This window comes from Meles meles, chromosome 9 (assembly GCF_922984935.1).
Source record: "Meles meles chromosome 9, mMelMel3.1 paternal haplotype, whole genome shotgun sequence".
Taxonomy (NCBI): domain Eukaryota; kingdom Metazoa; phylum Chordata; class Mammalia; order Carnivora; family Mustelidae; genus Meles; species Meles meles.
In genome coordinates, this window is record NC_060074.1 from 9643296 (window position 1) to 9670576 (window position 27281).

The following is a 27281-nucleotide window of genomic DNA, read 5'->3' on the forward strand; positions in this document are numbered from 1 at the left end:
GAAGACTATTCCCTGATCTCTACCTTCTTGCATACTTCTCTGCCCATATCCCTTTCTGTGAATATCCTCCATGCTCTCTACTCATCCGGTGATGGGGACACCCCATGGCAGTCTGCCACGTATCGAAGACAGCACTAAGCCAGGCACTGTGCTAAGCTCAAACACGCACACCTTCCGTCCATCCCCTGCTTCGGAATCCCCCCACCCTGCTGCTAACCCAGGCCCCACTGAAGAGTGAGCACCGCGAGCTGCTCCAGAGGAGTCTGGATAAGGGTATCCTCATCCCAGTTCTACCATTAACAATCTCGGTGACCAACAGGACCAAATATCCCCTCTCTGAGTCTCATCTAACTCATCCACTAGGAGAGACTTCTAATACCTGTCCTGTCCCTTAAGACAATCACTGTCCCTGCAAACAGGATGAATCATATGCAGCTGTTAAGCAAATGAAAAAAAGAAAGGTGAAGTCAGTATAAGAGGCTCTGAGTGATTACTAATTAGCAAGAGCCCAGTTCTGAAATCTGCCTCTGAAAATTATGAAGAGAATTTAACAGACAGGGATGGAGAACAAAGGTCTAATCATCAACATAGTAAGAAGGAAAGCCCCATGGAACGAGCTGATTTCTAGACTAAGAGGGACGAGGACATCAGAGGACTTAAGGATACCTTGCAATCTTCTTTTGTATTCCTGGTTCAGGATGACCGTGTGGCTGTGGGACAAGGTTCTGCCACCAGACCCAGCTCACCTGCCTGTTTCTTACCTGCGCAAACCTACCAGTCACATGGAATCTTGCCTATTTTCTAGCCCCTGCTCATCTTTGCATCATTTTAAAGAATGACACATTGGGGCGCCCGGCTGGCTCCGTCAGTAGAGCACGTGACTCTTGATCTCAGGGCTGTGAGTTTGAGCCCCATGTTGGGCATAGAGATCACTTAAAATTAATGAAGGATGAAAGGAAGGGAGGGAGGGAGGCAAACAGACACATTAACGGAGTCCCTAAAGTTACACCTGGGATAGAATATGCCTACAGTGATCATGTTTCTGAGTACAAATTCCTCACCCGCACATATTTATGGGACAACCAGATGTGATACACAACTCAGATCGTCCCCTGGAGAAGTTACAGATGATCAGGCCGGAGTGTTTGTTCAACCACACAAGTTTGCTGAGCACCTCCCTGCCACATGCCAGGCCACGCACTGGTCACTACACAGAAAGTTGCGAGCGGCGTGGGACCGACACCAAAGGACTCGTTTCAGAATGGGTGGGGGAGGGACAACTGACGCTCTGGCTATTGGCTGTAGTTATCTCAATTGCTTTCATTATGTTATGTTTTTTCTTATTTATTTTATGTCTTTTTCTTCCCCAAGGTGGAGTGAGGGTGGATTAGCCACAGCATCTGGTAATAATTTACCAATGTTGACATTCTCCCTAATTCCAGCTAGGAATATCTCCTGGCTTAGCATCATTTTGTAAGTCCCTGCAGAAAACAGGTGCTGCACTTTCTTAAGACCTTGTCAATACAAATAGGTACATATTTATTTACATACATACATATGAAAATGTAAAATAATTTACATATGTATGTAAATATATATATATATTGGCCTCTGCCCCTTATTCCTGACACAGAACTCCTAAAACTTAGTAATTTCCTAAGTGATAAAAGCACTAGGAACACCTTTTTTAAAAAGATTTTATGTATTTATTTGACAGAGAGCACAAGTAGGCAGAGAGGCAGGCAGAGAGAGAGGAAGGGAAGCAGGCTCCCTGCTGAGCAGAGAGCCCTGATGCAGGGCTCGATCCCAGGACCTTGAGATCATGACCTGAGCCGCAGGCAGAGGCTTAATGAGCCACCCAGGTGCCCCAAGGAACACGTTTTGCTATAATATTTGGTCTTTGAGCCCAGTTCCTAACAGAGAGTGCCTATATCCCTTGGCACTTCCTGGGTGATGGGAGCATCTTTTGTTCTAATGAGGCAATGTTTGTTGGGCTCCTAGAGGGGAGCTGGTCATCAGAAAGACCAAGTCATGACTAGATGCTTAGAACTTTCAGCCCCATCCCCTATCCTCCAGGAAGGGAAGAGGAGCTAGAAATGGAGTTAATGATCGAGCATGACGACATGATGAAGCCGAAATAAAAATCCCAAAGGCACAAGACTTGGGGAGCTTCCAGGTTGGTGAACCCGTAGAGGTGTGGAGAGCGGTGTTCTGGGAGAAGGTGGACAAGCTCCGTGCCCCTTCCCACATGCCTTGCCCCATGCATCTCTTCCATCTGGACGTTCATCTGTATCCTTTATCACATCCTTTCATCACAAACCAGTAACATAAGTAAGCATTTCCCCAAGTTCTGCAAGCCGTTCTAGCAAATTATTGATCTCAAGAAGGGGTTTGTGGGGATGTTGATTTGCAGCCAGTAGGTCGGAAATATGGTAACAATCTGGCACTCGAATCTGGCATCTGACTTGTGTGGCGCGGGGGAGAGTATTTTGTGGGACTGAATCCTTAACCTATGGGGTCTGTGCTAACTCCTGGTAGACACTTCCAGTGAATTATAGGACACAAGCTGGTCTCACAAAGAACTGCTTGGTGGGGGAAAACCCACACACATTTGGTGATCAGACGTGTCCAGAGTGAAGTGCGGTGTATGAGGAGTAAAGGAGAAACACAAAGGAAGACTGAGTTTTTCCTACTAAGCAATAAAGTGAGGGAGATGGCTATTTGCATTAAAAGATGATAAACTATTTTTCCTTAAAAACAAACAAACAGTAAACCATCTGTAGCGCCTTCAAAGAATATTGCGTGAACAGAAGCTAGTCTCCACCTTCAAGTCTTTATCCCGCAGTGAGCTTTGTCGGATGTCAAGGGCTGGTTTCTGCGGACGGTCCTTCAAGGTCGACTCCCAAGTCCGCAAACCACCCGTTGCAAGCCGCCCGCTCCCCTTCTCACGGACTCTGCTGCCCCCTGTCCGGAGCCAAGAAGGGTGCAGGAAAGAGAATTTTTTGAACAAAGCTTTTCACAGAACAGCCTGTGGTTGTACGGTTTCCTCCGTGGCACGACGACAAGCGATATTTTCACCTGTCGTCGGTGACACCAAAGACTTATTTGCTGGGGGACGTGCCTGCCCGCTTTCCTTCCCCGGCGTGCTGGCGCGGCTGCGGGCGTCGTCTAATAGGGTGTCTCCCGCGGCCGTCGTGGTGGCCGGCACAGGCCCGCAGACAGGGGTCCCGCCCGTGGGCTCCCGCCCTTCCCGAGCGGGCGGAGACGCGCGAGCAAATGAGCTTTTGGGTGCGGGGAGAGGCGGGCTCGGGAGAACCGGTGAAGGGCAGAGGGCGGCGGCCGTCGGAGCCGGCGGAGAGCCCCAGAGCCCGCGCGAAGCTCGAAGCTCGGTTCGGCCGTGAGCTCGCTCGCAGCCGCCCAGCTGCCCTCCTCCGCCCGCCCGCGTGCCGGCCTGGGGGCCGGTTCGTCTCAGCGCGCGGGAGCGTCTCGGAGCCAGGGGTCGAGACTAAGGAGCGGAAAGAAGCCGGAGCGGAAAGGCCCGCTGAGCTGCTGGCGGGCGCCGGGCGGGGCTTCCATTTGCAGCCACCGACAGGCCAACAGTTCGCTCGCTAAGGGAGCCATCGGCTCGGCCGTGAAGATCTGCCCGTGACCGGAGCTGCTGCGCACCGGCCGAGAGAGAGACACACCAAAGAGAACCCCAGGGACACGCACGGTAGCCGAACGCTCAGCCTGGGAGAGATGCTGAAAGCGTAGCGCCCCTTCCCCGGTTCCCCCAGCGCCGCGGACGTTGCTACGCCTCCTGAAAGCCGCTTGCCTTCGCCACCTTCGCGCGCACGCAGGCATTCATTTATAGGTTTTCATGATTTATCTCATTTCCCTGTGGCGCGCCATCTTTCAGTAAGTCACACGCTTTCCCGTGGAAGCGCCTTTCGGCCGAAGTTTCCTATTCTTTTCTTTCCTTTTGGTTCACTCTCAAGCATCAAACATGCATGTGTGTCTGTGCCCTATAATAAGGTTTTCCGTTCTCCTGGTCTCTTGGTAACTTCTTTGACTTTATCAGCCCTACAGGATTTTGTAAGAACATAACCCCCCACCCCAAAAAAGACATATTTCTCATTAGTCCACAACAACGGGATCAAAACTGATTTCGATAGTTAAAATACTTAAAAATAACACTGAACAGATGCGTCAGTGGAAAGAGCGTCATTGGCTTGGGAGTACACGAGCCATGGTTCCGATGACGGCACTGACCCTTACCCTCACAGAGCCTCAGTTTTCTCCTGCGTACAATGGGCATAATAAATGTCTACCTCACACATTTGTTTTAAGGAACAAATAAGCAAATAAGTAAGTGTTTTGGAAATTATAAAGTACTAATCAAAGGTAAGGCGTGCTGTTAAATTGCTCATTGGAGGGATGTAGATTTCATAAATTTTCCTTTTGAACACCTTGTTCTAATCATGACAACATTTTTATTTGCCCATCCCTCACTGTTCTAGGATCTTGTCAAAATCAAGAGTGATTCTCTTTTCTCTGCTAGGCCCCTGTTAATTAAGTGACTCTTGATAACACTAGCAAGACAAAAATTTCCGCACACAAGAGAATAGCATTGCATTCAAAGAGGGTTTTTTTTCATCCCCTTTTATTGTTTACCCAAGATAATGTCAAATAATACTCAGCTAGCATCCATCCCTTTTCAGGCCACTTTTTTTCCCCTCTAGAAGCCCAAATCACTTGAAACCTTGAAGGCAGAGACTGACCCCAGGTATGCCATGGTAACCCTCCAGGGACTGAACTCAGTAACTGCATCCAAGCGACTAGACAGCTTGACCCCCTTTAATAGCCTTTCTTGGACAGAGATGAATGACAACATTAGCATCTAATTACAAACTTCTTTTTCTTATTAGAGCAAAAAGAGGATTTCTTTTCCTCTAAGAGAAATATTAAAAGTAGGATCCATATAGAATTTCCAGGGGAGACAGATAAAAGTCATTAAAATTTGCAAAGCAGTAACTGCTTCTGTTTCCTTACCTTGTCACGACATGTCCATGTGCTCTCTTGGGGTGCCCGGCCAGAGGGCCGTGGGGCTGCATCCACGAACAACACTGACGGCTCATCCATCCCAACTCGTCATCCGGAAAACGTCCAGGGAGCCCCTCAGTCTGCAAGTCAAATTAGCCATGATCTCTGGAAGGTTCATTATTTAAACCACTTCCCCCCTGAAAATGACAGATTATTCTAGATCCCTTTGAGATATTTTTAAAAATCCTTTTTCTAATACCCTCCGGACCCCCCAAATATTAGACTTTCAGGGAAAGGAGCAAACAGGCAAGTAATCTGAAGGACGCAAAACCAGGTTGATGCCAGTTCCTTCTACAACTGGCCTCTATCCCGCGGTGGCAAGCTCCTGTTGAGGAAATGTTCGGCAAAGGGGCCACAGCGTCACAGTGAAGGAGCAGAAAGAAGGGTGTTGGGTGGGTGCCATGACTGAATCAGTCTGAGTGTCTTCGTGGAACTAATTCTGCTCGAGAACACTTGCTGGACAAACTCTTTATGTAAATCTGTGCTTTGGATCAAGGAAATGAACCTAGGGATGCTAATCTCCCTGTAACACAATTCAGTGCATGCCATTTCCCTTTAAAACCTTCAATACATATCTTTGAATAAATGCGTGGTGAATTGTTAGTGGTTACTCACTGCCTACAAAGTTTAAAAAGTGGCCTTGGAAGATTTCCGTAAACGGAAGCCAACATATATCTCATTCATTCCCTCGTTCAGTGAAGATGCACTGGGTACGTAATAAGGAAGGAACATTCCTGGTGGTGGAGATTCAGACGCGAGCACATCTACCACATACTGGACCTGACTTCTCGAGGCTACATCTGATCTTCCACTATTCATTAGCACTAGGGCTGCCCACCTGCCCACACTTTCTTAAACATAATCTAAGCTTCTGCTACTTTGTCAAGGTTCTCTAGCCTTCCCTTGCAGCACCTGTGGGCAGTTCGGACTTTTCCCTCAAAAATTAAGCTCGGGGGGGCGGGGGCGTCTGGGTGGCTCAGTGGGTTAAAGTCTCTGCCTTCAGCTCAGGTCATGATCCCAGGGTCCTGGGATCGAGCCCCGCATCGGGCTCTCTGCTCAGCGGGGAGCCTGCTTCCCTCTCTCTGCCTGCCTCTCTGCCTACTTGTGATCTCTGCCTGTCAAATAAATAAATAAAATCTTTAAAAAAAAATTAAGTTCGAGTGTGCCTTCTTCTGCAAGCTCCCTCCTAACCACACTCTCTCTCCTCCTTCTCTGGTGTGAAGGACGCACTGTGCTCTGAACTCACCGCGAACTCAAACTGCAGCCTTGTTTTCGCATTATCTTCTCTATTACTGTGACTTCAATGCTGTCTCCTGTCTTTCAGGGAAGGACCTTTTCAGCTGTACTTACAGCAGCCAGCCTAGTAAGAGTTGGCACTTAGTGAATAAATAAATATCAAACAAACAAATGAACTAATGACGTCCTTGTGACTTACGTTGCCGAACTGTTTACACGCTTGACAACACATTTCTCAAATCCCCTTAAAGGTCTGATTTCATCAACTCAAAAGTCAAATAGGTCATTTGTTCAAGATTATCCAACGCAATGAAAATGTAAAAATGCCCATAAGAAAATAAAAATGCGTTGGACTGCATATCTCATTGAAGTATTTGAAGCAGAATCATGTAGTATCTCCAGAGAAATAAAATTGGAAGAGTGTGCTTGGAATCGCTGAGGGACACCAGTTCTTTCTAAAATGATTTCAAGATTTGAACAATAAATCTATAGTTTCAAGACTTCAACTGAACTCACGTCAATCCCCTAATCCTCTCCCGTCTTCGGCTATACGTGCAGATCGGTCCAACTGAACACGTTCTCCATCTACCTGGGCTGCTGAACAATATGAGAATATCCTGCAATCCCTTGGGACATTTTTAAAAAAATATATTTTATTTATTTGAGAGAGAACGAGCTGCGGAGAAGGGGAGAGGGAGAAGCAGACTCACCCCACCGAAGCAGGGAGCCTGAGCCGGGTCAGTCCCAGGACGCTGGCATCATGACCTGGACCCAAGACAGATACTTAACAGACTGAGCCACCAAGTTGCTCCTCCCTTGGAACATCTTAAATGTCCCTGCTGAGTTCCTTCTCTCGCTCCCTCAAGAGTTGTTTCCAAACCACTTCTTCTCAAGCTACCCGCCAACCTCCATCCCCTCCAATTCCCGCGAGGACAACAGAGCTCCCCTCATGGCAATAACAATAATAAAATACATCAACAGCACTTGCCAAGCACTCTGCTTACTTAGGCATTTTCCCTCAGGGGCACTCTCTCAGTTAATCTTCACTAGGAACACCACTTCCTGACGTCGGTACTATTATCCCCATTCTGCAAACTGGGAAACCGAAGCAGACAGAGGTCAAATAACTTTGCCCAAGATGACACAGTCCGTCAGTGTGATATCCGGGTCATGAATCGAGGACTTGGACTTAGAGCCTGGATATGACAAACTCTAGAGCCAGCTGGTACTGGTAAGCCTACACTCCGTTGACTCCCGGTTCTCCTCTTCCACAGGAAAGGCAGGGAGAGGATTTTTTAGTCGGCTGTGTGGCTCTGGCCCCAGGCTAGCTCACGCTGGCCTCTGGGGAACAAGCCTGCCTGTGTTCAGTGCAGTCTCCCTGCGGCCACGGCAACTAGTCTGTGGGAGGAGAGGCAGTGGGGATCCGCATCTCTGAGTTCTGTTAGCCACCTTGACCTAACCAGCCTCGGCTGAGGGTGTCATAGCACAATATAACAGACGCCACAGACTGGGTGACTTAAACATTTATTCCTCACAGTTTTTGAGGCTCAGTAGTCCAAGGTCAAGGTGCCAGCAAGATCCAATGTCTGGTGAGGGTGGGCGCACCTGCTTCCTGGTTTCCAGTAGCCACCTTCCCCTGACAAGAGAGTAGAAAGGGTCAGCTCTCATCTCTCTTTTTGTAAGGGCACTTAGCCCTTATATAATCCCACTCACGAGGTCTCCATCCTTAGGACCTAATCCCTTCCCAAAGACTCCATCTCCTAATACTATCACATTAGGGATTCGTTTTGAGGGACACAAGCATTCAGTCCATAGCACAGCCTTACTGGAAAAAGCGATCGATTTTATACAAAAACGTGTCTCCTTTCATTCCGTCCCTTTCGATTTCACGTGGGTTTCAGTAAGGTGCCAGCGGGGGCCGTTCTGACTCCCTCTCGTCGCCAGCTCCACAGGCAACTGCATCTCCCCTGCTGAGCACAGACGCCACCGCGCCACACAGGGAACGGAGTGCTGCCCCAGCCGATCACTTCTCACACTTCGATGCACACACGAACCCCCGGAGGATCTTAATAAAACGCGGGTGCTCATGCAGCAGGTCTGGGGTGAATCCCGGGAGGCCGCACTTCTAGGAACTCCCGAGTGACACCCAGGCTGCTGACCTCCAGCCCCCGCTTCTGAGTAGCAATGCCCTCGAAATTTGGCACAGGAACTATTGGTTCTTCCGTGGTGATCCTGTTGGTGCTAAGTGATTTTCTTCCCAAATCGGTAAATCACATTCTGCGCTGGTGATTAAAACCACACAGAGTATGCAGGTGCCCGTCACCCACTCTACATGCTACACGCTATGGACGCCAGTTGTTAAGCTACGCCGTGTTTTAAACTTTAATTTTTTGCATAAGTTTGATTTTCCTCATTTATGTCTACTTGCTTCTCAAGTAGCAGTAAAACGTTTTCTGTTTGCCTACTCACTGGTATACTATGGGCAACTTTTCATCCCTACATCCCACCACACTGGCTAAGGATTCAGGGAAGGTTTCTCTTCCTGTTGGAGAAAATCCGTCTGTGTCCTGACTCCCACCTCTTTCCACCTCGTAAGAAACAAGAAGCTTTTTCTTGCTTATCAGCCTCCTGTTTTATACAGTCTCAAATTTCTCCACAGTAATAATGATAGGAAACTTTCATAAAAATACACCACTTAAGGGATGCCTGAGTGGCTCAGTCATTTGAGCAGCTGCCTTCGGCTCCGGTCATGATCCCACCATCCTGGGATCAAGTAAGTCCCACACTGGGCTCCTTGCTCAGTGGGGCGCCTGGGTGGCTCAGCGGGTTAAAGCCTCTGCCTTCGGCTCAGGTCATGGTCTCAGGGTCCTGGGATTGAGCCCCGCATCGGGCTCTCTGCTTGGCTGGGAGCCTGCTTCCCCTCCTCTCTCTCTGCCTGCCTCTCTGCCTACTTGTAATCTCTATCTGTCAAAAAAAATAAATCTTAAAAAAAAAAAAAAAAAAAAAAGATTTTACAAAAAATAATACTCAAAAATAATACACTATTTAAAAAAATATGGAGGGGGCGGCTGCTTTTGGCTCAGGTCATGATCCCAGGGTCCTGAAATTGAGCCCTGCGTTAGGCTCCCTGCTTGGTGGGGAGTCTGCTTCTCCCTCTCCCCTCCCCCTGTTTGTGTTCCCTCCCTCTCTGTGTCTCTGTCAAATAAATAATCTTTAAAAACAAAAAATATGGAGAACAATTTAGCAAAATTTTAATTGTTAAATTTAGGTGAAGGATACACAGGCGTTCGTTGTACTATTCTTGCAACTTTTTTCATTATTTGAAAAAATTTTAAAGTTTAGGTGTAGTTAGATGTAGGAATAATTAACAATTTTTCCTATTTGCAAGTTTCTTCCCAGGACATATTCTAGAATATGACTTCAGTCTTAAATCTCCTCCAGAACCTGTCACTAACTTGCTACAAATCTCCTTCCAAAAAAAGTATTAGGCCATTTTTAAAAGTCTGGGTCCAACCTGGGTGGCTCAGTCCTGGGATCGAGTCCCACATCAAGCTCCGTGCTTGGCGGGGAGCCTGCTTCTCTCTCTGTCTCTGCCTGCCACTCTGTCTGCCTGTGCTCGCTCTCTCTCTCTCTGACAAATAAATAAATAAAATCTTTAAAAAAAAAAAAAGTCTGGGTCCAATATGACATACAAGCATGTCCTTTCATAGTCGTTTTAGATCATAAAGTAACAGATTTCTGACACTCAGTTTTTCTAGCACAAATGCTCGGAGCGTCACCTACACTCTAGTTTACTTACTCCTGCTATAAACCTTGACTTCCGGGCAAATCTAAATTCTCTACCAGATTACCTGAAATTGTTTTCCTATCCACGTTTTTTAAAAAAGGGGTGGGGGAGGGTTCTGTGCCCTGCCTGCCCTCTTCCTCCTGCCTTATCACACCTCCCCTCCCACAGGTGACAACCAGGGCCCCGAACACTGCACTCCAAGCGAACACTGAGCTACTGGCACTCCGGTCCCTGCACTCCACGGCTGCCTCCAACTGGGCCACAAGATTCTCTGAGGACCAGAGAGGTCAGTCAGCATCTCACATGCTTTTACCTTGCCTTCCCCAAGACTGATGTGGCATTTATCCAACACAGATGTTTAAGTATTTGTGAAATAGTGTATCTAGTTACTTCCTAGGCAAATGCTGCCTCAAATTCAATGCTTTATACACCACGATGTAATTTTATCAGACATGAGTCCTGTCTAAACAAATCTCAATGGTTATCAACCTAGGGAAATTTTGCTCTCCAAAGGACACGAGGCACAACCTAGAGGCACTTGTAGTTGTTGTAAGCGGGGCGGATGGGTGCAACTAGCAGCAGTGGGTTGAGGTCATGGGGGCTGCTCAACCCCCTTACGACGCCCAGGACAGCGCCCCCACACCAAAAAGGTCATCTGATCCAAAATATCAATGATGCCAAGGCTGAAATACCTTGTCATAGCTTAGTTTCTATTTCTTTTAACCTATGGGATTTAAGGGGCACTAGAAGCCGAAGAATCAAACAATTAAACCCCATATGGCTGCAACTGCCTTTTCTAGCTGCTTTCTTATTTAAAGAAGTTTTTGGTTTTTCAAGTATTAAGTTCCCTTGTCCGGAAAACGCAGAGAGCTCGGTATTATTTAAATGGCACAACCACAACAGTGCAGTGCAATAACAATACAGTCAACTACAATTAAAAACTGGTCTAAGACTTTAGATATAATAAGTTTTATTCATCTGGTGGTACTTGATGCTCACAGGGCACCGTACAACAAATTTTAAAAATACAATATGAAAAAATTGAACAGCCAAAGAGATCAATTCCATTGGAGGGCCCACAGAAAAACCAACAAAAGCCCACAGAAAAACCCACCCACTGTCTCCCCTTAAGAACATTTTCTTCCTGCTTAAGTTTGGCTTTAAGAAACACCAAAAGAAAGTACGAAAGAAAAAGTCTTCTGAAAGATAGTTAAAACATTACATAGCGTCTTTCACAAGGGTATGTCACAAAATGCTTTCCTTATTCAATAATAAGCATATAAAATTATCCAAATGTCTATGAGCCTTTATTTGGTCCCATCCTTTAAGGTCACTGCCGTATTTCCCTCACCTGTCTTCAAATTATTTGCATCAGTAAAAGTCATATAAGGCAGTCTCCTTTGTTCCACATCGCCACTACAAAGCAGATGTATTTTCCATAAAGAGCCAGGGCCCAAGCAAACTGAAGTTACCCAAGTACTTGAAGTGAAAATACAACTAAATTTATCCAAGACTGGCTTAAAAGAAATTTTGGCTTTGAAGCCTAATCATTTTCCTCAATTCTCATGATCAGAAATTACTGAGAGTCATTTGACATTAACTACGGGGAACAGCAAGATACAAAGTTACCCAGGGCTACTATTACAAAAATTTCAAGAATAAAAAGGTGATTTGGCCAATTTGTTTTAGAACACACTGACATGTCACAAAGTTATGTTACACAAGGAACAATACGGAGTTAAAAATTCCGCCTGAGGAGTCAGCTAATGCTCAGTATCCATTCTGTAGGAGTCAGCCACTTGCAAACTGTCACGTGAGCCTCCGAAACAGGAGGCCCGAAGTGCTAACAGTTGGAGGCACCAACCTCCTCGTCCCAGCGGACCAGCCTTCCTTACAGCAGCAGAGCCATCCCAGGCTGACCCCGCTGCACAATCTCCGTTCTCATCAGACTTCGCCGAAGTACTAGCCGAAGGAGACAACGCTACTGTGGGCGGTAAAAGGACTAAAATGCAGAAATTTTTGGTCAGAAAATTAGGAAAAGCTGAAAATGTATTTAAAGTCATTGCCAAACCATAGTTAAGTACTGCCTCAGCGCTTGGTTCCTCTAGAATTAAATGGTTTCAATTTATGCTTGACACCTACAGATCAATTTAAGCAAACACAGACGCTTGAACCACAGTACGTAAGTAACAGGCAACTAGATGCGTCTCCTCTTTTCCACGATACTGCAGTTCTTAAGGGCAAGGGGCAGGTCAAAAGCACCTTGGCATCCCTACACTGGGCACAGAGGCTGGTACACAACAGGTATCCCACAAGTATTTTCCGAACACGTTGAGGAGTGGCTTCTGACATGGCAAAGAGCCCAAAGATTGTCTTATTCTATCAGCAACACTCAGGCAGAAAGCAGTTTTGAAGTAAGGATACCTTCCCCACCTTCTAACCACTAACTCAAGAGTTAGACAGGACTTGAATCACTTCTCTTACACATGTTATAAAGCATTTTGAGAAATCCAGAAACGAAAGGCGCTATGTAAGTGCAACAGTACTATGCGAGACAGGTCAGCAAAGGCGCTGCTATTTTCTATGGTGATGGACGGTTGTGCTAGTTTGAGGTGAACCCTCAAAAGCTACTCTTCTTGATGTCATTATCAACAGAACAATGGAATTTGACAAAGATGCCATCACTTTATATAGTTTATATTCTGCTAACTACTTTCTATAAACCAGGTAACAGAAAATAAAATTAAGCCACTTATTCTACACAAACCAATACTTCATCAAAGTTCCGCATTTTACAAGTCATGTTCAAAAAACACACACAAGTTAGCATTTTGTACACAAATGTTTATTTCTCAATTAAACATTCCCTTTAAACACAAGGAATGAATTCTAAGTTCTCATAAAGATGAATTAAAAATGAAATCCCTCCAGGATAGCGTGTGTAATCACTGTGTTCTTGGTCACTACTGGCGTTTACTGTTTAACATCAAGAACAAGACGGGTTACTTAAAGATCATGCTACTGATTGCTCGCACTTCCTCTATGACCAGGTCTACTGCTCTGCAATGTTTAAAAGTTTGTATCACCAAATCGAAGCAAGTTTAAGAGGTGAAACAGCTGTGCATTAAACACAACATAAACAATAAAGTTATAAGATATAGTCAAGTTCGTAACGAATATAGGTGTTCTTATCATCATTGTAGATTCTTGGGTAATGCGCTATGAGCGCGTCCTGAGAACCGATGTAGATGGAGTTGTAGATCTTCCAGTACACGTCTCTGACTTTCCGGGCCGGGTGAAACAGACCCTAGAATAATTACAAGCCATATTCTATTTCAGTTTTCAGTAACATACATAACCTTAGCAAAACTAAGCAAAAAGCCCACAAAGGTGAATTCCAAATACTTCCCTTTAAAAGGGGGAAAAAACCTGACAAATGTACAAAACTGCAACAAGCAAAGACAAAACGTGCTCTCTCCTCCCCCACAAATGTCCTCCCATATGGTACACAATGCCCTACTCACATTAGCAGCAGTGACTTAATTCAACTAAATTATTTTCTGCACTGAGTAACCCTTTAAAAATTGTAACTTTACCTGTAAACAATACTGCAACATTCTACACGGTCCGATAGCAACTCTCAGGCCCTCCAGGGCTCCCATAACTGCCTGAATCACATGCGGAGAGGTCTCAAACACATTGGGCCATACATAGTTCAACAAGTGGTTCAGTGAATCTTCGCAACCAAATCCATACACCCCAAGTGACATGTGCTGCACCACCGCACTAGCCGTCTGCCTGTGTACAAGGTCCCTGTAACGGGGTGGGGGGAGGAAGGCTCTTTGTTAAGACACAGTGTTAATTTTACAAATATCTGCCTGCCTTCATTCAGACATGCAACTTGGGGAGAAGGACCAAAACTTTTTCCAAACATCCCATGTTAACTGCATTTATGGTTATGACAAATCACTGAGTTATTCTACAATGACCCAACTGAGCACAAACATCAGGTAACAAGGCTGTGGGGGGGGGGGGCGCGTAAAAAGAACAAGTTCACGCTCTTTGGAAGTAACAATACCTTAAAGGTATTAAGAAAACACACTGAATTTACGACTATACTTCTTAGCAACATTCCTCATTAATAAATTCCCCAAATAAAGTATTGTTTTCTCTCATTTAGTAATTTTCAGTGCGCTGCACCTCAACTTAACAGTCCACAGAATAGAATATTTAACTTCAGGGCACACACTTCAAAGGCTGCCTGCGCTACGCTCAGGCACGCCTCACTGAGGAGTATGAACAATGTGCTTCTAGTTTACTGGGCCTGAGGTGTCCAGACTTTTACAGAGCACGGTTCTCGTTCTGTCTCTGTCTTGCATTTACACCTTGTGGTAACTTGTTGAGTCCTATGAAGTCTCCCTTTCGGAAGGGGATGAATGAGTAACTTTAATCTGTACACAAAAGTAACTGGACTGGCTCCAATTTGAACAGCTTATCTTTCCTGAAAAATAAAGAGCCAAGACAGTCATGCCCACTACCTGGACCTTGACCTTTCCTTTACATTCTTCAGTTACTTTTGTGCGTCAAGCTCTACATCAGTCTAGACAGAGGCATCAGGAGTCGGTCCAACAAACTCAAGCAGTGCTCGGTTAATGGCCACTCTCCACACAAGCGGGGGCCTGAAACAGGAGGGGCATGGCTATGTTCAGAAGTTCAAAAGCCTAATGGAAATCTCTGCTTCACATCCAGTAACATAAAGCTAACCAGATCAGGTCTCTTTGTCACACCAATAAGTTCATACTTCTCACCTCCTCTATATTTGACTTTAATTTTTGAAACAAAAGCTTATCAACTACTGCTTTTCAAAATGTACTTGGTCTAAGATATGAAAGGGGGATTAAAAAGGTGAGGGGCACTTGGAAGAGAAAATGTGGGGACCCACTACAGCATTTATATTATCTGAACAGTCATGCTCAGTTTCATAAAAATCCAGGCCAGTATTCCCCTTTGCTAACTGCACCATAACAAACAGGTCATATAATAATTATTCCAGTAAGTTCTAAAGGAAGAATTATAACTACTTTGTTGCATTTAATTTAGGTCACTTACCTATCCATTAAAGCATCTTCAAGCAATGGTGTTACAGCATAAATGTAGTCCTTTCCCATTTCACCAATATATTCAAATAAGAAGGAAAGTGATTTTAACACTCCATTTTGAACATTCAGCTCAGGAACTCTGTATTCATTCATCAAGGCAGGTAGTACTGTGAAGGGTGAACATGTTTCTGCGACGATAGCTATTGCTACAGTGGTGCAAACTCTGTTCTGTCTTTCCTGAACTTTGAGGTTATTCAAAAGTGTAGCCAAAACATCATGAGGGCTGAAAAAAAGCAATGCATCAACAAACTGTCAGATTATAAGTCAATATTTTTTTAAAAGAAAGAAGAAAGTGCAAAGGAAAACAACTTTATGGTAAATACTAGGAACTTTTCAATTTTATGACAAAATTGGTACTCGTCTCCACTTAAGAACTCTTTCTTAAGATTTTATTTATTTATTTGAGAGAGAGAGAGAGAGACTGAGAGAAAGGAGAGCACAGAGGGGGAGTGAGAGGGAAAAGCAGACAGCTCAAACCGGGGCTTGATTCCAGGATCCTGAGATCATGACCTGAGCTGAAGGCAAGACACTTGAACGACTGAGCGGCCCAAACACCCAAGAACTTCATTTACATTAAGCATCTTTTGAAGTGGCAACCTTCTCAAGGTCCCCTACCTCCTTGGGAGCTTTGTACTATCACTTTGCTATCACTCAATAAACCTTGCTTTGCTGCCTGCCCCGCAAAGTATAGACAGACAGACATTTTAAAAATAAGTAAAAGGGACCCCTGGGTAGCTCAGTACATTAAGCCTTTGGTTCAGGTCATGATCCCGGGGTCCTGGGATTGAGTCCCACATCAGGCTCCCTGCTCAGTGGGGAGCCTGCTGCTTCTGCCTGCTCTGTCTGCTGCTATCCCTGCTTGTGCTCCCTCCCTTTCTGACAAATAAACAAATAAATTTTAAAAAAAAAATTTTAAATGTATCTCTTAAAGAAAAAAATTCAATGGATTCATTTTCAAATGTAATTTTTAGTCTTTAGTATAAAGAAGTCTAACTAAATGATTAGAATGAATAATTCTAGAGTGGTCAAAACATGGCCACTAGAGCTTGGCAGTATCCAACCCGTGGTCTCTCATGCCCCAACACACAAGACCTACTTTCCTTTTCTCATCTTCCCTCCCACATAACTTTATTACATCTATACGTCTTCAAGCATTTATTTTATCACAAACTTAAAAAGACACGGGAGCTATTAAAAAAAAAAAAGCACAAAGGCTGTTCATTGCAAATATCTTGAATGTATCACTGCTGAAATTATTACTGCTACCAAAAGAGGGTGAGGATAAAGAGACTTTGTCTTATTAATCTGACTTTTATTATGTTTTTATTGTCCGAAAATATTTTGTTACTAAGCTACATGTATATGTGGTATCTCATTTTCCAAAATGACTATTTCTTCTAGCTTGATTCTGATGAAGTGGAAGCAAATAACCACAGATTATCTGATAGTTATAATATCAGTTGTTTGTGGATTCGTTTTAGAAAATTATTTTTTAGATTTATTTATCGGAGAGAAAGAGAGAGAACGAGCAGCAGGGAGAAGCAGAGGCAGAAGCAGGCTTCCCTCAAAGCAAGGAGCTCAATGCAGGACTCATCCCTAGGATCCTGGGACCATGACCTGAGCCAAAGGCAGGTGCTTAACCGACTGAACCACTCAGGCATCCCTAGAAAATTATTTTTAGAACACAAAGCATTGAGGTGCCTGGGTGGCTCAGTCGGGTAAGTGTCTACTTTCAGCACACGTCTCAGGGCCCGGGGATCAAGACCCATGGTGGGCTCCCTACTCAGCAGGGAGTCTGCTTCTCCTCCCTCTGCCCTTTCCCAGGCTTGTGCTTGCTCACTCTCTCTCTCAAAATAAGTAAAACCTTTGAAAAAACAACAACACACAAGCATTAACATGAGACTTAAATTATGCTGATTATTTTCTTAAGAATTGGCCATAACATTTTAAACAGTATCCTGAAAAAGACCAACAAAAATCTGAAATTACTCTAAAGATGGTACTATTTTCCTTCTGAAAATATCTGAGGTATGATTAAATTTTAAAACTCTCCATCTAAGGGCCCTTGGGGGGCTCAGTCAGTTAAGAATCTGACTCTTGATTTCAGGTCAGGTCATGATGTCAGGATCATGAGATCGAGGCCTGCAGTGGGTTCCACACTCAGCGTGGGAGTTCACTTAGGACTCTCCCTCTATCCCTCCCCCCTGCTCTTGTTCTCTAAAAATAAATAAACACATCTTTAATTAAAAACAAAACAAAACCTAAAACTATTTTAATTCAATCTGAAATTTAAGAAAACATCTCAAAAACTGAAGGTCAGTGGTTAAATGATGTACTTCTCAACTGTATTACTGACACCGTGCCTTTAGAAGATGACTACAGAAACAGAAGCTTTTCTAACACTCTGGGTTTATGATCAAGTTAAAAATACATATATAAAGGTAAGTAATACTCACCCAATGGCCTTTGCAATGTAGCCAAACGTGTTGACTGTGGCTCTACGAATAGCTTTTTTGTGAGCTTTTAAGAGCTCCAAAAGCTCAAAGCAAATCCTCATCCATTCTCTTGCAGACACATATTCAGCTCCCCTAATTTAAGAAAAAAGTTTTTTTTTTTTTTTGGTGGCAACAAGAAATTTTTGAAGGTAAACTTACAATTCAGTTCTCAAGACACAATCGCCTACTCAGATTAAGCATTAAATAAAAACATTACTCTTCAGAAAGGATGGTTTAATCTTAAAACCATCTTGCCACCTCTCATTACCATCCAAATTGAAAATTCACTGGATAGTCTTACCATATATAGCTATATTAGCAACATTAAGCAAATTTGCAGTAAATAAAAAGTGGCTAAAATGTGAAAACCAATACAGCTCATAAAACTGTTTACATAATCTGCTTACCTGTCAGCAATACGTCCAACAAGATCGATACAATTCTCTTGTACTTTTTCATGCCTGTTCTTTAAGATGGGGGTGAGTCTAGGCAGGAGATCTTTAATTGGTGGGGTCATCTTATGCATACCTATTTAACAAAAGTCAACACACTATCAATAAACATCTGAACTATACCCTTTGTTCATTTCACCTTTTACTCAGCAATATAATATACACCACCAGGCATAAATATAAACTTACAGCTGCCTATGGAAAGAAAAAGCTCCAGATTCTGACCAGACTCAGAATTTTTAACTTTTTATTAAAACTTCTGATTATGCATAGAAATGAAAGAAATTAGTGAAGTGATTTAAAGAATGATGGATACTCGGCAACAAAAAAAAATTTTATCTGGTTCTGGAATGTATTTGTACACTCACATTTAAATATGGGGACGGTTTATGTTCCGGCCATACACAACAATATAAGCCAGAGGTAGACATGTAAATTAAAGCAAAATTTTCCAGAAAGGGCCCCCTTACCCTTTAACTGCAAAACAAACAGATCTCCAGTCTCCCTGCAATGCAGGGCATACTTGGATGGTATTTACACCTATGAAGAGAGAAAAAAGGAGGCAGCTGGCAGGGGGCTCTTGCTCTAACTAGAACTGCTTGTTCTGATTCTCTCTCCATTGCTTTCCCCATGTTTCCCTGATTAACAATATGGTTTAAAACTCCCTGTAAACCAGAGCCCCACAGTGGCCAAATAACTGATTTTTGGCAAACAGCTATCTTCAAGTACAGAAGACAGGGCTAAATTGGGGACTGTATGTAAATGCGATGGTTCAAAGATCTCCTACATTGCATAAAAGCCCTTTACTAAATAAACTGAGAAAAACAGTGGCTACCAGAGCCAGCTATTCTGACCTCCTGCTAGGTGATTTTGGCTCCTCTAAACCATACAGAAGTCACTTTCCCAACAGTCATGTCAACTGGAATGAAAGATTAAACAAAAGAGACCATTTGTTTGCTTCACCATAACGTCCTAAAATAATAAAAATCTCTGCTCTCCATACCCAAGAGCATTTGTAATATACTCGTGTCTTCACTTTGGATTAGAAAACTGAATGGATAAAGAATTAGACATAAATAAAATGAAACAACAACTTGAAAAATTCACTTTTCTCCCTGGATATGTTCCTGGAACATGACAGCAAACAGAAAAACCTGCCATAATCATGTACTAATTCAAGGTTAAAGAAATATATAATATTTTGTCCTGAAACTAAAACTTCAGCATTGTCTCCTCCCACCCCCTGAATACATTTCAGGTGAGATACTATTTTTATTACGAAATCTCTATTCCATTGGACTTCAAAGTTCCTTAAGTTCTAACTATTCCCACCTCGCTTACAGGTCCTAACCTTGTCCTCTTTTCTCTTTTTAAAGTACAACATAAATGAGTTTAAAGAAATAAGACTTCTGGGACATCCCAACTTCACTATAATTTGGAAGTAAAACAAAATATCAGAAACCATTATTCAACTCCTAAATACGATTCTATATTTTACTTTTAACAAAAACACACAAACAAAAAAACGCAGTTAAAAGAACAAAACAAAAAAATTCTTACATGACCAGCAAATTCCATACCTATTACATTTACAATGGCCTTCAGTGCTCCAAGAATGCTGCCCAATACTTCAGGGTACTCTTCACCCAAATATTCATACAAAACAACACCCAAGTGCCCCATCAATTTTTCCTGTAATTAAAAAAAAATAATATTAAAATATTACTATTCACGTGAAACTATCTGGTGAAGAAGTAAGAATCTCACACAAAAGTTTACCTCTTGACAAGTCTTCATGACAACAGCAGTTCGAGAGATCAGGTCAGCTGCCTGTTGCCTAACTTTTGCTGATTTGTTATTTAAACGCCACAAAACTGTACCACAGATCTGAGGCAAGTAAGGTTTGACTCGTTTGCCAAGAGCATTGACCACTGTGCCAAAACCATTCAACATTACTGAGTCCTAAGAAAAGAAAAGCGAAGTCAGATTTTAGAACTACACTGACTGGGAACTAGAAGTCAGTTTGTGACTGACTAGTTTAAAAATGCTAATATTGCTTTAACAAAATGAAATCTAAAAATTTAAAGTAGAAAAGTATTCCATAGACAACTGGAATGAGACCACGAGCATTTTTAAAATTTTAAACTCAGTTACTTTTTAGTAGTAATTATTTGTTTGAAAAGTAATGTGTTTTACAAACATGAATGCAGCAATCTGCCATTATAATTCGTATTATTACCTCTGTAGTCTGTTCCTGGAAAGCATAAAGAATGCCGTCAATCAGCTGTTCTTCAAGTTTATGATCAATATCTGCGGCTCCCAAGTTGCCCATAATCTTCTCAATTGTCTCCATCACCATTTTTCTGTACTGTTCAGCTTCATCTTTCAGATCATCCACAATCCTAGATATAATTTCTGCCGCACCTACTTTGTTTGCCAACTCCACGGTAGTATCAACTAACTAAGAAAGAGAAGGAAAAAAAAACCCCTTAGATATACTCAGGCTAGCAAGCATGCTGAGAACAGTTAACTCCTGTTTTAAAAACCTTAAAAAGAAAGGTGACCAAAAAAACTGTAACTGTGGGTATACGTCAAAGTGATTTAAGGTAAGACTGTAGTCATGTTTTACCTAGACAGGTTCAGCATTTCGTTTAACTAAACAAAGACATTAATTCCTGGCTGGGAATTGATCATAGCATGCAAAATCAAAATGGAAGTTAACTGGCTAACTAAAATCCACTTCCTTTCACAATCAAGCACATACTATGAGGTAACCAGGGCAAAAAATAATATGTAACATTTATTTGAACTGACTTAAAAATTAGTTGAAAGAATTTTTGAAAATATTCTTTTTTGAAGTAGGCTCCACAACCAATGTGGGGCTTGAACTCATAACCCTGAGATCAACAGCCAGAGGCTCTACAGACTGAGACAGCCAGGAATACCTTGAAAATATTTTTTACAATAAAAGTTTACCTGACGGTAATTTCTCCTATCCAAAGCCATTCTGTGTTGCCAGAAGTGTTTAAAAAAAGGCGGAAGAATCTCTGTTTTAATGTAGTTTGCTTCTACACCATCTGTTCCACAACACTGCTTTACCACCTAAAAGGTTAAAAAATAATAGTAAAACTGGCCTGGCTTAACACACACAAGTTATTTTTCTTTTAACGTGCTTTAACATTCTCTTTGAACCATGAAACAAATTTGTAACAATTACCTTCAGCACAATTTTCTTCATTTCTTCATCAGGAGACTGAAATTCTCGAATGAGGATTAACATCACTTCTCTGGTATAGTAGTTGGCATATTCTGCATCCATAAGAGGAATAAGATACCCAATAGCTTTTAAGAAAGCAGCCAGACCCTATTTTAAAATAAAAAATTTGCATACTTAATAAATTAAAGTTCCCTTAACCTCAATGAGTAGAACTCAAATGAAAAATAAAATCTATCTGGTGAACCCACCTTTCCTCTGTGTTGGCGGATACCCTTCCACAGAGGCTTTAACACAGAATCAAAAGACTCAATACCATACGGAGTTGCAGCTTCTGCCAAGGCAGCAATGGCCAAAGCACTAATTGTCCGAACTTTCTGTTGCTCATCCACAAGACCTAGAAAACCAAACACAGGTTGTAACTAAGTGACATTTCCTCATTTTCACAACCTCACCATTCAGTCAAACTGCAGAATCTGTTCACATGAGACAAAATGAGGCAAAGCCAGTACAAACCACAGCCTACAAGCAGATAATGTTACAAGTCCTATTATAAACTATATTGTGTTGATATAGTTAAAGCCCTTCCATTTATCCCTCCAAATCAGTAGGCCAAATTCAGGAAATTTATAATTTATAATTATAATTTATAAATTTATAATTGTCTTATAAAAGACAAAGTTATATTACAACTTACCATGCTCAATGATTTCGACTAGACTTCTGAGATGTGGCAAGATGGCACAGCCCATAAGAATAGCTATCTGCTGTACAATCTTAATACCAGTGTGTCTCGCTTGCCAGGACTTTTTGCTTTTACACACAGCTTTTAAGAAGGGCAACAATGAAGGAATGCCCAGGGCAGAGGCTACAACAGCAAAAGCTCTAGCTGTTGTGTTACGGACATACTCATCCATGTTATCGATATCAGGTCTCATGGTAGAGATCATAGTAGCCAGACCAGCAGCCTAAGAAGTCAAGAAACAAGGACAGTCATCAGTTGGTAACATCAACCCTTAACTCTTTTTTTTTCTTAACTCTTAGCTCTTTATATAATCAAATAATCCCATCGATGAAGATAACTTTCTTCTCTAGAAATACAATGTAAATACCTTTGCCAAATTAGAAATAATCTCTCGACCTTCCACTCTGGCATAGTAATCTTCATCAATCAACAATGGTTCAATGACGACAAGGATCTGAAAAAGAAAAAGAGCTACATTTTTACACCAATTACTAATGCCATACTCATGTAACAAAGTTATACACATATAGAAAAAAATGTATTATAGACCATTTATGAAATTTAAACACACTAGTGTACAAAACGTATTTTACTAGGAAATTTATAATTACCAGGACTTTATTAATCATAGGACGAATTAAAAATTTTAACTATGCAAGTTCAAGATATACGAAGACAAACATAAATCACACAGATTAACAGTCAACATTTTAGAAGATAGTAACTTATACATCAATCTCCATTTTACAATTCTAAGCCATTATTACCACTAGCAGAAAGATGGATCCTTAATGCTAAACAGTGTGCTACTGACACACATCTTTTCTCATCCTAATGTTATACCAATAAAAGCAAATGAAAAACTATGAATACTGGAATCCACTGTAAAAATGACAAAAAGTTCCTTCTATACATATACACACACATTTGTATATGTGTAGTGTATGCATATGCAAAGAAAAGGCTCTCAGACGGAAGACCCACTCCCCGGCGCCGCTCGTGGGGGGCCCAAGTCCTTCTGATCCAGGCCCAAAAAAAAAAAAAAAAAAAAAAAGAAAAGGCTCTCAGGGCATGTAAATTTAATACTGGTTAACTCAATGTCTTGCAACAGGCTGAAATTTCCCTTTATACTTTGAATGGATGCCTCGGCCACTATGTTTTCAGAATTTTTGAAATTTCACAATAAGCTGGTTTTAAAAATCCATGAATTCCCTTTATATTAAAAAATATTCAACCAGCAGAAACACTACTTGAGAACAAACCTTGTGCACATAAGGTCGAACTAAGTCATCAAGTTTGTATAATATTCGATCAATAACTTTCACAAGTAAATGACGCTCTTGATCCTCAAGTGTAGGAGACATCAGGAGAGGAAGAATCTGATTAAACAAAGGACCAGCTCCAAATTCACGAGCTTTATCAGTAATCTGACGCAAGGCGGCCTGGGGGAGGAAGGGGGAGAGTAGAAGGTGTGATCCTTTATAATGAAGCATTCTGAACAAGCAAAATACTCCATGATTTTCCATAACTTAACATTTTTAGCGTAAACTTCACAGACATCTTACACAGAGTAGCATGAGTGCATTCCCATCAAATTACTCTGAACTCCTGTGACTGAAGTTCAATGTTTTCAGTTAATTCAAAAAAGCATAATAATTTAGTACAATAACGGAGCCACAGGGTATAATATAAAACTTCTCGATTTCCACTAAAGCAATGCCCATTTTCAGATTACATATGGTATTAATGTAATTCCTCACATAATTCCACTAATTACCTTAGTGTCTTCAGCATGTTTTAAAGGCCCTGAGAACAAAAAGGAGAATCTCATTTTTCAACATCCTTATTAGCATAAATTGTTTGATTAAAACGCTAAATCCCTCATACTACACACCTTTCTTTCTCTTACACTTTGCCCTTGGTAAAGATGAAAAGATTAATTATAGACTTCTAAACATAAAATTATAGTGAACCTGATGACTTAGGGAACTGGTATTTACCTTTCTCATTGGAGGTGTTCCATTCTTAATTTTTAAAAGCAGTTTCATTATTTTTCTCTCTTTTTGCTCTTCTGGACTAAGTGTTGATTCATCAACATCAACCTAAGAGTAAAAAGAGAAAATGTAAAGGTAAATTAAGATAATGCAATGTGAAGTCCTAAGTAAAAAGTAGTATTTTAGTTCTATTACCACTCACCAAAAGTTTATCAAAGTACTGAATATCATCGGGTTTTAAAAATGGAAGATTTCCAGATGGTTGGTCATTAACACTTTTCATCGTCCTATCTTCAGTCTGCATGTGGAAACCAGTCATGCCACCCAACGGTGTTGGAGTTGCTGTCAGCTTTCGAGCTGGAGTTCGAATAGGAACATAACCAGCTGGAGGGGGAAGTACCTAGTACAGTTAAAAGACAATTTAGGATTTTCCAGACTTTATAAAATAAAGTTTCATTATTTTACATAAGAACACAATGAGTTAACATTTGCACTTAAATATCTTACAGTTTATTAGCTAGAAGCTTCTTGCTTGGAAGCAAGAATTAACACTGATCCCATCTTTGGGCTCTTATGTTTAAAGTCTGTATGACAACCATTCATATTTCTTACCTAATTGAAATATAAATTAAGAATATTAGGAATGTGGGAAAATGAGATACCTAAAGCAGGCTTATGAAATTCTGATCACTTTCAAACATTAACCTATACAAACAAGCTGATGAGCCAATAGGCGATAAATGGAGTAAGTTCACAAAGTGCAAATAGATGGTTAATTTTAATAAAATGAAAACCATTCCAATAAATCTCTGCACTTTTTTATAAAAGGAATATTAATATTTAAGTTCAACAAAAATGAGTTAAGTGTATAAAACTAAATGCATAAAAACCAAAAGTAAAATATTTACCAAAGCCCTATAAAATACATCATTTGATTACACCAAAAACTTCTCCTAAGATTCACGAAGATTTTTCTCTCCTATTGATACTGAGAAAATCAATGACTACAACTGAGAAGACACTTAGGCAGTCAACAGTAAGTTGTAGAATATCTATTTCCATAGCATTATGTGGAGGCCATAAAATTCATGCACCCTGGGGCGCGTGGGTGGCTCAGTGGCTAAAGCCTCTGCCTTAGGCTCAGGTCATGATCCTAGGGTCCTGGGATCAAACCTCGCATCAGGCTCTCTGCTCAGCAGGGAGCCTGCCTCCTCCTCTCTCTCTGCCTGCCTCTCTGCCTACTTGTGATCTGTCTGTCAAATAAATAAAAATCTTAAAAAAAAAAAATTCATGCACACTTAAAACTCTCTAATATAAACCTAACAAGGGAAAAAATAGACACATATGAATTCTTAAAAAGCAGCAGGCACTGGCAACATAAGGCTCTGGAAAGGCCATCTATATGTCTTACATTCCAGCTACACGACCACAGACTACCTTTAGACCAGCAAACGGTTCCTGAGTCCCGGGTACTTAGAAAATTTTGTAATTCAAAATAAACTTCAAGCTGCTATGGTAAAGAGAATATCCTTTGTGTTTATCTGCAATCCAGAACTTAAGTACACAAAATCTTGTGAGGCACAAAGTAAGACTGTGACCAAGTGTGAGCTTCAGTCTCTGAGAGCTGATAAACTAAAGGAACAAGCTATTCCACACCAAGGCAGCAGTGCGCAAAGTACAGTCCTAGAAGTCCTTGTTTCTCACCTTCCAAAAGTAATAAGTTTCATGTCATTCATTTTTTTCATCTCGATTACTTTTTAGAACTGAAATACACTTGGAAATAGCTAAAAGAACGGAATAGCAGTAGTAAATTTGGGCAAGGCCAATACAAACTTGACCAATCAATTTCTTCAAAAAACATTTAAATAAAATTTACATCCTGTCACCAAACTGATACTTGTTATTACCTTGTATCCTTCTGGAAACATAGCATCTAATTCTTCATCAGAAAGCGGGCGATTTCTCTCATCAATTTCTCTTTCCCATCGCCAAGCCTGAAGCTGTTCAGGAGTCATACTCATTATGTGACCTACCAAAAGAGCAAATTTCCGTTACAATCTATAGTGCAAGTCTTTATCATTACAAAGGCCCTTGGGATATAAAACACTTAATATCAATTGTAATTTTAATTGCTTCATATTATAAAATCAAACCCAAACTTTTTAATCCAGTTATTCTTGCTAAAAATAGGCATTAACAGCAAACAGAATACCTAAGAGGAAAAAAATTCAAAATACTTCTGGGGGAAAAATTATTTCCACTGGGAGATCTTCTACCTGGAGTGGGGGTAGCCATGTTCATGGCTGGTGTGCCAATTGGTGTCTTTCCAGGGGTCAGAACAGGGGTACTTCCACCCATCTGACTGGCCGGCGTTTCATCCCAACGTGACTTTCTTTTACTGGCTCCAGGAGTTGGTGTTTCACCAATTGAATCTCCACCTCGATCTGTTCGAGGAGTCTCAGCCCATCCGCTACCATGTCCAGGAGTATCTTTAAAAAAAAAAGAAAGGAAATAAATGAATTTTAACCGCTGTTAAAAAATTACTGTTTATTCTCAAAGAGTTAACATATTAAAACTAGTCAAGTTCAAAAACAGAATATCCTTAAAATGGAGACTCATTTAAACTTTAAATTTTCGTTTCCTATTTATCCTTCTACATTATTTTTTGTTTCCTTCCCACTAATTACAAAAACATAGTAACCACTGAGGAGTAGAAAAACCAAAGTATTTTTTTAACCAGGCACAATAGCCCAACCCAGAAACAGCCACTCTGTGCATCCTGAGCCACTTCTGACTTCTCTATACAGTTGAGATTACGCTTCATGTCCAATTCCAAACTGCTTCTTTCCTATGTTAAGCCCTCCCCCATATCGTTAGAAATCCTTTATAAAATTTTGGTGTAACACATGTACTATTAAGTCTTAACTTCTCACAGCTACTCTCACGAAAAATTAGTAAAACATAGCTTCAAACAGTTTACACAAAAAAAACCCAAGAGATTTGGGCAAATTTATATAGACAGAAAATAGAACAGAGGTTCCCAGGGGCTGGGAGGAGGGAATGGGAAGTTATCGTTTAATGGGTACAGAGTTTCTGTTCAGGATGATGAGAAAGTTC

At 41.6% G+C, this 27281-nt stretch overlaps 1 protein-coding gene across 2 annotated transcripts in view; it reads right to left on the reverse strand.

Moving 5' to 3' along the window:
• Positions 1-11058: 11058 nt before the first annotated feature.
• The window catches only part of SF3B1 (splicing factor 3b subunit 1), a 40058-nt gene continuing 23835 nt past the window's right edge, over positions 11059-27281 (reverse strand). Inside the window, exons 8-25 of one of the 2 annotated variants that reach the window (XM_046018498.1) lie at positions 26441-26653; positions 26072-26193; positions 24367-24564; positions 24171-24272; positions 23433-23612; positions 22538-22624; positions 22123-22393; positions 21677-21822; positions 21429-21575; positions 21188-21313; positions 20451-20672; positions 19991-20173; positions 19792-19903; positions 18167-18287; positions 17721-17852; positions 15215-15487; positions 13702-13918; positions 11059-13412 (exon numbers count right to left, since the gene is read on the reverse strand). In XM_046018498.1, the coding sequence (XP_045874454.1) occupies positions 13254-13412; positions 13702-13918; positions 15215-15487; positions 17721-17852; positions 18167-18287; positions 19792-19903; positions 19991-20173; positions 20451-20672; positions 21188-21313; positions 21429-21575; positions 21677-21822; positions 22123-22393; positions 22538-22624; positions 23433-23612; positions 24171-24272; positions 24367-24564; positions 26072-26193; positions 26441-26653 (3011 nt within the window). In that variant the 3' untranslated portion in view covers positions 11059-13253. Of the gene's footprint in view, positions 13413-13701; positions 13919-15214; positions 15488-17720; positions 17853-18166; positions 18288-18681; positions 18752-19791; positions 19904-19990; positions 20174-20450; positions 20673-21187; positions 21314-21428; positions 21576-21676; positions 21823-22122; positions 22394-22537; positions 22625-23432; positions 23613-24170; positions 24273-24366; positions 24565-26071; positions 26194-26440; positions 26654-27281 lie in introns of those variants that run through there. The other variant, XR_006820252.1, reaches the window with a different exon arrangement.